The sequence below is a fragment of the Eutrigla gurnardus genome, assembly GCF_963514095.1.
Source record: "Eutrigla gurnardus genome assembly, chromosome: 7".
Taxonomy (NCBI): domain Eukaryota; kingdom Metazoa; phylum Chordata; class Actinopteri; order Perciformes; family Triglidae; genus Eutrigla; species Eutrigla gurnardus.
The window spans coordinates 28,969,633-28,981,350 of NC_139921.1; the positions used below are offsets into that span (position 1 = coordinate 28,969,633).

At 40.1% G+C, this 11,718-nt stretch overlaps 1 protein-coding gene across 1 annotated transcript; it reads left to right on the plus strand.

Annotated features, from left to right (window-relative positions):
• Window positions 1–1,785: 1,785 nt before the first annotated feature.
• LOC311015416 (protein LBH-like) lies at window positions 1,786–9,897 on the plus strand. The gene is made up of 4 exons (XM_084012644.1): window positions 1,786–2,025; window positions 5,511–5,589; window positions 6,592–6,766; window positions 8,976–9,897. The coding sequence occupies exons 2-4, from the start codon at window positions 5,512–5,514 to the stop codon at window positions 9,029–9,031; spliced, it is 309 nt and encodes a 102-aa protein (XP_083868770.1). The 5' UTR covers window positions 1,786–2,025; window position 5,511; the 3' UTR covers window positions 9,032–9,897.
• Window positions 9,898–11,718: the final 1,821 nt, after the last annotated feature.

Consider the following 11,718-nt stretch of genomic DNA (forward strand, 5'->3'; position numbering starts at 1 on the left):
TTCCAAAATATGTTTACAATAATGTCACTGTAAATTTGACAATACAATACAATAGGCACTATATGACAGAAAAATTAATGTGTACATGTATCGCCGAGATATTCTTGTTGCTGTAGCTGAAATGTAAAGAAACATATAACAACGCAAAGCTGAGATAGCAAGTGTACTTCTGCAACTATATTTTTTATTAATATTTTGCTTACAACTATATTATGCTATGGTAAAATGATATCAAAGGTATGTTCTCTTTCAATATCACTGTACAAAATGGGAATATTAAACTGGCTGTGTAAATAGCTTTTAATGATCTCTGGAGTTTTATTTGATTACTGCTCCTCTGATTCATTGTGCCTGCAAAGTTAATGACACAATAAATAAATATTATATGTAAACCTGTGGCTGAATCTGATGATGATGATGGTCATGTTCGGTTCATGTATATTTTTTGTTTCATTTGATTGACTAAAATAGGTCAAATTTAAAATTGAACACAATATTTTGGTAACACCAGTGGTGGAATGTAATAAAAGTACATTTACTCTCAAGTACTGTACATAAGTACAATTTTGAGGCACTTGTACTTTACTTTTGACCATTTAATTAGACTACCTGCGACTAGCTTGAAACTAGTTCCTTTGCAGATATGAATTAAATAAATAATATTTTATTTGTATATATATTATGAATATAAATCAGCTGATACATATTGATAGATTATGGTTGATTAAGCTACTTCACTTGCTACAATATTAAAGTGATGTGTGTGTATGTGTGTATAACATGTATATAAATAGGAAGATTTTAAATTAAATAAATATTGTAAATATAAATATTTTTCACACTGTAGTATTACTACGTTTAACTATGTCTGAATACCTCTCCACCACACTAGTATCTCAAGTATAAAATGCTGAAAGGGTGATTATTATTCGATTTTATCAGAAGTATTGACATATTACTCAAAGTAACTTCTAAGCACAGTTACAGGAAGTATTAATACATACATGTACACACTAGAGGGAGACACAGCTCACAAGTACACATTCACTATTACTGTGTGGTAAAAAAAAAAAACATTAAACACACATTTAAACCTCTGCTACCTTAGTCAATTGTAGCTAACACTGCACTGCTAACGTTAAGCTAACGTTAAATGCCCTGGATTGCCTTTAGTTAGCATCACATAACCCTTCACGAACTTTACTCGACTGTTTTGACATAAAATAGGCTTATATAAAAAAGAGACGACGTCTTCCTCCGTCTTTACGTCGTTCAATGTGAGTTTTAGCGTAGTAAAATGTAGCATTTTTACCTGCAAAATTCAGCAAACTGCTAACGACGTTAGCACATTTTAACTCACGCTAGCTTCATCACCTTTAATTGGGTGCTGCCTTCAGGTGCTCTTCGTAAATCCCTTCCTTTAGGATGACTCCAGTGAACGAGAGATCACTTTTTTTTACTCCACAACACTTCCTAGTTACATTCATGTATAAATGATGATGTTATTTAATCAATAACAGATCCTCACGTTTACCAGCTGCAATATCAAAGTTTAAATAATAATATATATTAATAATATTATTCTGAAATAAGCCATTCTGCAAACATTTGTACTTTTACTTTAGATATTGAAAGTAGTATTTCTACACTATCAGTATTGCTACTTTCACAAGTTAAAAGATCAGAGAACTACTTCCACCAAGGACTACAACCCCTCGCCCCCCATTCGTGAACGTAACATTTCCAATAGTCATCAAACGCAGCACCGGTCCCGCTCCACTGCGCAGTCTCTGAACACTTCGATACAAGCGGCAACTTCACTGGGAGCTTCGCGCGCCCCGCCGCCTGTCGCCCACAACGGCCCACATCATCACCACCACCATCATCATCATCATCATCCACATCATCATCATCGTCACCTTCATCACCATCCTCATCATCATCATCGGCAGCAGCATCAGTGTGATGAAGCAGCGGAGGACGGAGACCTTCCTGCTCTGAGACACTGGATCAGCGCGCGGACAGGTACGGAGCTTTTTATTCAACCAGGAAACAATCATTCATTTCAAACTCCCAACTAAAATCTGCTTTTATTCATTTTACGAAAAAAAAGAAGTGTTTGACTGATGAGTTTAGTAGTTTTTAACAGCACCTCAGATATTTAGGAACATTCATTAACCTTGTGGGGTTTTTTCTTTCCTGCACTGGTGATGGTCAGCGTGTGGGATTGTGGGCAGAAATATCAGTGTAGGTGTAGAAACACTGCTATTTAAATCTATTAATAGTATCTGCTACCTGCAGTAACCTGCCTACCTGTTGTGTGTGTGTGTGTGTGTGTGTGTGTGTGTGTGTGCACAGTGTACATTTATTTATCATGTTTCCATATATTAAATGCATAAAAATAAGTTTCTGTGGCATTTGAGTAAAAAAAAAAAAATTAATAAAAAATAAAAATAGGACAGGAAATACGAATTAGGTCAACAAACATGAAACATTCAACAAAAATAGAGCAGTGGAACATTTCTGTTTGGTTAGTAACGGAGAGCTTCACTATGTTTGAACATGGATTTAATTCTTATTTCATATCCTTGAGCTGTAACAAAAAAAGGATTTATCTGAGGAAGCTGCATTTCAGGAGGTGGTTTTGCTGTGGTTTCTGATTTAACAGCAGAAATATATTGAAAAGTGGGGCTCAGGGGTAGTATGGTGGTCATTCTGCCAAAATCTGCAAATAATAAGGGATTAAAGTGATTGTTTTTGGGAGCCTGCTGCTCCTTTAACTGGACCGACTCCACCGTGATGAGTCTCATGATGGACGGACAGAAGAAGAGGAGGAATTTTAATCCATGAGGTCACACCAGATGCACATCTGAAAAGCAGCGAGATGGAAATGAGGCGAGGAGAAAAAATGCGTGTGTTGTTTTTTTGTTTGTTTCATGCAGAGATCAGATGGGGTGCAAGTTATCTGGCTTCCAACTCCAGTCTGTGATGCTGCAGTGCATCGTGGGTGCTCCTTTTCTTCGGTTGTTGGCTCGTACAGTTGTTTTTTCTTTTGGCTGCGACTAAATTATTCTCTTCATCATATCATCTGCCGGGTTATTTATTTGTCCGTGAAACTGTGAAAGAGCCGGGACGCCTTCAAATGTTTTGTTTCATTCCGACGACGGTTCAAATCCGATTATTTTCCATAAAATGAAGAAAAGAACATTAGGAAGCAAAAAAACACAAACAATTTAATCAATTAAGCTGAAATCAAATTAGCTGTTGATTAATATTTAGTCAAGACTCGTTTCAGCTGTAGTTGATTTAGATTTTTTTTTACAGTTTAAGTGCTTTACAGTTTATGAGTGAGTTTTTGAAAACATAAAGACAACAGATATTAATAAAATTATGTCATCCGTTGGTTTATGGACTACGGTTTTGAAGCCTCGAGTTTGAGCTCGAGCAAATCTGGATCCATGTGGATTCTGGTGTGAAGCTGCTACCAAAGTTAGCCTCATAATAAGGTTAAGCCATCTTAGTAGCTAACTAGCATTGGTAGCGTGGTAGCAACCTGTCAATCAGCAGGTAAGCCCCGCCCCCTAAAGCATCCCCCGCTTTCTGGTCTGGTGGACTCTAAATGGACCATAATGTACTAAATGAATTGGATTGAAGAAGACTTGAAACTAGAGATTGAGACCATAAACTCATGTTTACAATGTTTACTGAGATAATACATCAAGAGAGAAGTAGGACCATTTTCTCATAGACTTCTATACAACCAGAGAGGAGTCGCCCCCTGGTGGCCAGCAGAGAGAAGTAGGACCATTTTCTCATAGACTTCTATACAACCAGAGAGGAGTCGCCCCCTGGTGGCCAGCAGATGGAATGCAAGTTTAAAGGCACTTCAGCGCTGGCTTCACTTCTCAGAACCGGAGGTTACCGCCTGGTCAGAAACAACAAATGTTTTGTGAGTTTAGAATCAATTTCAGTTATTGATAAAAAAAAATTAAAAAACACTGATTTACTCCCTTGACTGAGCAACATCCAATAACTCAAGAAATCTGGCATTTAAGTAAAAAAACAAATAGTTTCCTGATACCATCATTTGAACCACCAGTTGGAACCGGCTGAATATGTGAAGCTTTAACATTTCATTTCTCTGCTGAGGCAGAAATGAAACACATGAGTGACCTTGTTCAGACTTAATGGCTCAAATAACACAATATTGTTGTTCAGCCGGAGAGAGAGGGAGGGAGAGAGAGGGAGGGAGAAACAAAAAGCATGACAGGAAGCGTCACGCCTGGCATCAACATTTAAATTCTCATGTCTGTGTTGCGCGTCAGTGAACTCATCGCCGAGGCTGGAATCATGCGCCGAGCTCCAGGGGCCCAACTCTCCGGTTGCTACCTTCCTGACCCCGGGGCCCCTGCACAGCCTCCCTCCAGAGGAACAGTACGGGCCTCTGATGAGGAATAAAGGCCGCGTTGTGTCGCCTCTCCACGCCGCCATGACATGGACGGGGGGGTTGAGAGGCGGTAATTGCTGCGTAACGGCACATGTCGGACCCCCCTCCCGAAATCAGACCTTGTGCGCTCAGGCAAAGTGCACTATATATGCAGACAATCAGAGAGGCATACAATCTCAATCGCCATGGCAACAGCAGCCAACTGGTGTGATTGTGTGTGTGTGTGAGGTCTGATAACTTGTCACATGTAAAAATGAGAGTGAGAAGGAGAAGAAGACGAGCCGCGGTGCTGTTCGGCTTGTTTTTTTATTTTTTTTTTTAAATGGCAATAATTATATATTCTTTAACGTAATGGATGACCAGCTGTCACGGTACGACAATGGATGTCGGAGGACGCCGTGATGTCACATGAATGCATGGTGTCCCCTAGCTCTCTGCTCAAGACTGGAGTCCTATCATCAGTTATAGCTGCTGTCTTATATAAACATAATAATACAACGTGCCAACAATAAACGCTTCAAACAGCCTTCGTTTCCCCGGATTCACCAACTGATGGATCCTTCAGCCCAGCTGACGTGGTTCAGCCTTCGCTGTCTTCAAAGGACCCGGCTGACGTATAGACCTCCAGGGTCACACGTCCCTCATGTTGTATATTGTCTACAGTTCATATTCTGCATTAAAAATGAAATACGTTGTCTGATTTTAGTGAATCTGAAGACAGTTTCCTTTCTTATTTGCATATTTTTTTTCCACCAATCAGGCGATTAAATCCAACGAGGATCAGAATAAAAGAAATGCTACTTTGTGGACTATTTGAAAAAGTAGATATTTAACTTCTTGACTCGTAAAAAGTATTCCTATGAAGTACATTTCTACTGAATCTCACGTCATATTAATAAGGAAAAACATACAGATATTTGTTTTAAAATGTAGAGTAAAAGTAAATACTCAAGTATAGATACCTGAAAACTCAAAGTATTTGTACTTGGTAACCCGCCCCCCCCCTCTGGTTATTGATCCGTGCTGATCGATATCCAGACAGTGATTGGTGTTTTCCCTCCAGGATGACCGAGGTGATCAACGCTCTGGAGCCCGGTTCGGAGGACTTCAGCGGGGGCGGAGCAGGACCAGACCAGGCCGCCGTATCCTTCCACACGCTTTCAGAGCGATCCTGGGTTTGATCGGAGTAGACGGCACTCGTTCGGTGAGTCACGGGAGGGATGAGCAAGACCACGATGTGGGCTGATGGCGGTCATTAGCTGGACTCGGTCCTGCTGTGTGAATAGATGGTTTGTGTCTCATCCAGCTGACTGATTTATCTTCTACTAGCAGCGTACCAGATATTGTCTCAACATCAAAACACATTTTTATATCTTATCCAATTTATTTATTTCAGTCTGACATCGACTGAAATTTACTTTTTTTACCCCTAAAATTTGGTTTAATTTAGGTTTAGGTCACATATAGTAGATGTATGATTTTTTCGCGGATAATAACAATAATAAGTCGATCATGGTGAATTTCCGTTATCGGGATAATCGTGAATATCGCCAAGAGTGGTTTGAAAAAGCTGTCTAGCTCGCTGTCGTGGTAGAGAAGAGAAAAATAGAGCCTGATTCTAAAAAATACAGGATATAAAAATATTTTCTTTATGCCAGTATCTTTTACTGCCATTTCGAGACTTTTAAGCATTTTTTGAATCCCAATTATTTTGACTAGGATACTTGCGATATGACATTTTTTGAAGTGAAGATATTTTCAATTATTCTGATAATGGAAATTCACTTGGATCAACTTATTGTGTTTTTTTTTATTGCGGTCCACGATTAAATCCTGTAGCATCCCATCATTAACCCATAGGTTAAGTGTCATAATCCCATATTCTCCAATTATTCTAAAGATCTTTAATAAAAGACCATAAAAAGACTTTCATTAGCCTTGTTTCAACCTTGTTGTTACACAGACTTAGAACTCGTTAGCTGAAAGTCAGTTTAATTTCTTATTGTCTTAATTCTCAGATACAATTGAATAAGGAAAAAGGTCACAGGTCAGTGAAGTCTAATCTTTCATCTGTTCTCCTAATCCGTTTTTTTAACCGTTCTCTTCACGTGCGCTGTGATGAACCTTACATGAGCGTGACTCAGATATTCGCAGATACCCATGAGAGGTATCCGAAGCTGTCCAAGAGGCTTCCCTCCATCGTGGTGGAGCCGACGGACGGAGCCGAGGTGGAGAGCGGCGAGCTCCGCTGGCCGCCGGACGAGCCGAGCTCCCCGGACGCCCAAAGTGTGAGGCCGAGTGCAGACGAGCAAACTGCAGGTGAGTTTGGTTGTTCTGAAGCCACAGTGGAAACGCTCTGTAATCAGTTAGTTTAGTCCAGTGGTTCCCAACCTGAGGAGCTCGGCCCCCGGAAGGGATCACCGGATAAATCTGAGGGGTCGTGACATGACTAATAGGAGAGAGGAAAGCTTTAATGAACAAATGTATCATTATTTTCTGGGGGCTTTTTTGTGAATTATTAGATCATTTTACCTCTTTGGGCCTCAAATAGTTATTTAGATTAATTTAATATTAATGACATTTGAGAACCTTAGAGGGAAGATTATTCTATAGCATGTCATAGACACCTGAAACATGATGAGGATTCCCAACTAGACACCGATATTTAAAGAGATTCCACTTTCCAGGCACCGATTTCATGTCTAACAATGTATTTTATTTCATAATCGTATTATTTGTTGATTTGTTTGTAACTCCAGCCATCAAAAACATGTAGTGGCGTAAAAATGGAAATACTCAAGTACGGTATACCTCAAAATTATACACGAGGGAGTTTCATATTGAGTTGACTTTGGCGACCCCTGTGGACAAAAGTGGTAGTGTTTCTGAGCGCCAGAAACCTCTCATTTTACTGCACCAGAGTCACCAAAAATGAATTGTAATATCGAGTCAGTGTTATCATCCAGTCTCCCAGTTTCTGCCCACTTGTGTTGAATAATTAGAGGGAACACATTTTCACCTCAGTTCATGGATCGTGGATCCGCATCCATCGTTCCTGGGACTCTGAGCACCACTTGATGCTTTGTGAAATGCAGCTGAACAGCAGCATTCATCAAAATGTATATATATATATGTGTGGCCACCAAAGCTGTTGGAGAATATAGTCCAATTCAGACATTTGCACTTTATTTTGAAGTGAACATCCTGTCTCATCTTATTTTTCTATATTGGGTTGGATCTAATTCTGGATCTGGGGCCTGTAATTTGCAGCGTGAGATCATTTCCTCTCCAATTGATTTTTTTTTACACATTAAACCGAACACGCTCCAGACCTGGGCTCCTATATGCAGGAGCGCTGCAGGAAATGTGTCCGTAATTTACAAGCAACCATCATTTGTGAAATGTGTTGTTTTCAATCTGCGTTTCGGCAGAAAATGTTTTCTTACCAGAATCCATCAAGACAAAGAAAACAAGCTTGTTGAACCCTGAAAAAACGTGTGTGTCATACTTTAAAGTATTTAACTTTTTTTTAAGACTTCACAGTGGAAGCTGATAGATACAGGACTTTTATTATAGGCTGATACTGAAATCAATAATTAAATCAATATTGGAAAAATATATTCCAGTAGATATTAGACCACAACTTTATGTCCACACTGAAATATCTCAACAATTACTTGATGGGTTGCTGTGACGTTTAGTACTCACATGCACATTCCCCAGAGGATGAACCCTACCAATTGTGGTGATTCTCTGGCATTTCCTCTAGTGCGACCAGGAGGATGATATTTGTAGATTCCAGTAAAATGTCTCAGCAACAAATGGATGGATTGCCATGAAATTTAGTCCACACATGCTTGTTCCCCAGAGGATGAATCCTACTGACTTTGGCTATTCTCTGGCGTTTTCTATAGCGCCACTGGGAGGATGATATTTGTGGTTTTCAGTTAAATATCTCAACAACAATTTGATAGATTGCTATGAAATTTAGCACAGACATTCATGTTCCCCAGAGGATGAATCCTACTGACTTTGGCTATTCTCTGGCCTTTCCTATAGTGCCACCAGGAGGATGATATTTGTAGATTCCAGTAAAATATCTCAACAACAAATGGATGGATTGCCATGAAATTTAGTTCAGACATGCTTGTTCCCCAGAAGATGAATCCTACTGACTTTGGGGATCCTCTGACTTTTCATCAATCATCAGGCCAAACTTGTAATTTGTCCGATACTTTGGTTTATCCCCAAATAACTGCAAAACAAAATGACATTTCCATATCAGACTCAATAGTAGAAATTGGATACCCAACGCATGCTAACCATCTTAACTTCATACCTGCAAAGCATGATAGCATGTTAGCATGCTGATGTTAGCATGTAGCTCAACACTGGGCAGCCTCACAGAGCTGCTAGCATTCCTCCAGTCTTACATACATGTCCTGTCAAAGTAGCTGAAGGGTTCAAGCTTTATATCTCCCGTAGGAAGATTGGCGAGTGATCGAGCATCTTTTGTTTTTTCTCCCAGATGAGGACCCGTCGAATGTCGGCGAAGAGGCCTCAGAGATGCAGGACTCCGACTGAACAACCTCCCCTCCCCCCCATGGTGAATCCACTGTTACTGTGAGTGTGTCCAGACCTGGATGGATTGAATAAAAGAGGCCGACAGAAAGACGGCGTCGCATTGACGGGAAAGATCTCAGAGAAAAAACGATTCCCCCCAAAAAAACCTCCAGCTCAGAGGCTTGAAGCCAGAGATTAGCCACCTTCTTGATTACGTTTACAGAAGGGAGTTTTTGTTTGTGTCTGAATTCAAACACTTAAATCTCCCTTCTAGTATCTGAGGGTTTCTCCATCCAACTGTTTAGTTATTTTGATAAATTAAACTCTCTTTCTGGCTCCAAGCCTTCGCCGCTCAGATTCCCACGATGCCGTCTGATCTGGACGGATGTTTCTAAATGCTGTCTTAAAGTATTTAGCTAATGTGTGCCATATATCTACTACTGCTCCCCCTACTGGTAGCTGCTGTCCTTTGTGCACAGTTTTTAACGTTAGAGGTAACGACATCACCGTGTGTTCAGTGCCGACTGCCGTAGTTCTAGTGACGCTTGATCTCACGACTCACTTTGTAACCATAGCTACGATGTTTTAAAGAGGAGCGATTGATCGAGAAAGCCTTCATCACTTTATTCGATGTTTATTATGACACATTATTTAATATATTATGACATAGGTGTTCAAGGGAATGTAACCGTGTTCTGTTTTACTTATTGGAGCAATATGATCCGCAGGAATTTAAGTCCATTTTGGTACAGAAGTAAAAACCAACCAGTATATTTTAGACACGTGTTGTTTGTCACATACTTGATATTTTTTAAAAATACTGGAAGTCTAAATGATTGCACAAGTAATAAACCTTTTCAAAATTCTTAAAAAAAAACGCTCTTTAAGTTTCTTGTCCCTGTGGTTTGTGATGTCAAAGAGAAGGTTTACTCTGATTGGTTGAGATATGAGTGGCGTTTAAAGACCATCGTACGTCAAGCCGCTGTAACACATTGCATGTAGCGCATCTGACAACTGAAACTGTTTCCGGGGGACACTAAAAAGTGACACACGCTTCCAAATCGCATATTTTTTACATCGTAAAAGTAAATAAAATGTATTATATTATATGTAATTATTTATGTGTATTACATTATTATATAATTTATTAAAAATAAAATAAATGTATATTATATTATCTTGTCCCCATATTAACAACTGATGGGGAAAAAGACATGGATATTTATAATCTACTATTTGGTGTTGAATATTTCCCGTCGTAGAAGGAAAGTGTTTCCCTTCCTCTACGTTCTCGGTGAGAGAAGCTCAGGTGTGTTTTGGAGGACGCGGCCGTGTTCTTATTTTAGTTCCTGATTTATGATTCTTGCCTCGCGGTTATTGTTCAGGGAGAATGAGCCCAACATCTGCTGTACCGCCGCTGCACATCGCGACAGGAAGTGGTGTCGCTCGCCGGAGTGACCTCAATCAAAACAGTCTTATTGTCAAATCAAAGACAGACTAAAGGACACAGAGCCTGAAAAAAAACATCTGAATATTTTTGTTTGCTTTTTTTGGTACAAAACAGGCAATTTAAAGACATTTAAATAAATTCAAATAGTTTTGACTTTGCATCATTTGCTGTTGTTGAATGAAAACTTGAATACAGATGTTGCTGTGAGCGTTCAGAGTGGTAGAAACACTCGGACCAGCGAGCGGACTCGTTGGAGTCTGATACGCAGCTAAAGGTCGGCTCGGTGTCTTGATCTAGACGTCGAGGATCTCCCGTCTTATTCTTTCATGCCTCGCTCGCTCTCTGGATCTGACCTTTTCTGATGACAACCTTGTGAAGAGCACTTCATGGGAGCAAGCGGGGTCACTCCTGGGAAAATGAAGGGCTGCGGGGAGCGAGGCTGCGATGGAGGAGGGGGGGGGGGGGGGGGGGGGTCGGTGTCAATTATCTCTCAAATGTCACAAGCTGTTTTTCAGAGGAAGCAGAGAGGACTCATCTGTCCTCTTAAGGACAGCTCGATGTCTCACTCATGTGCAGCACTGTAGTCCAGCGACTCACCGTCACACATCTAGATACATCATAAATATTAAGATATATATGTATAATATATCAGTGTTTGAGCTGAATCATAACCTCGTACGTAAATGAAATGTGGATGCTCATATCAGTCGGTCCACAACTTACCCAAAACCCTTCCTTCCTTCCTTCCTTTTCTTCTCTTTCATCTCTTCCTTCCTTGTTTCATTCCCTTTGTATCCTTCCTTCTTTCCTTCCTTCTTTCCTTTTCTTTTTCCTCTTCTGTCCTGTCCTGTTTTGTTCCCCTTATTTTCTACCATCTTTCCCTCCTTCCTTCCTTCCTTCCTTCCTTCCTTCCTTCCTTCCTTCCTTCCTTCCTTCCTTCCTTCCTTCTCTTCTATCTTTTCCTTCCTTGTCTTTACCCTTCCTTCCTCCCTTCTACATCCCTTCTTACCTTTTCCTTCCTTGTTTCATTCCCCCTCCTTCCTTCCTTCCTTCCTTGTTGTGTTTTCATCCCTTTTTACCCTTTTTCTTCCTTTTCCTTCCTTGTTTCATTCCCCATCCTTCCTCCTTTCCTTCCTTCCTCCCCTCTTTCCATCCTTCTCAAATATCTGTCAGAAATGAATCTCCTCTTTACTAAATGTGTAGTTTTCTTACTCTGGACACGACTGAACTCCATCTCCCATGAATAACCATTATTTAC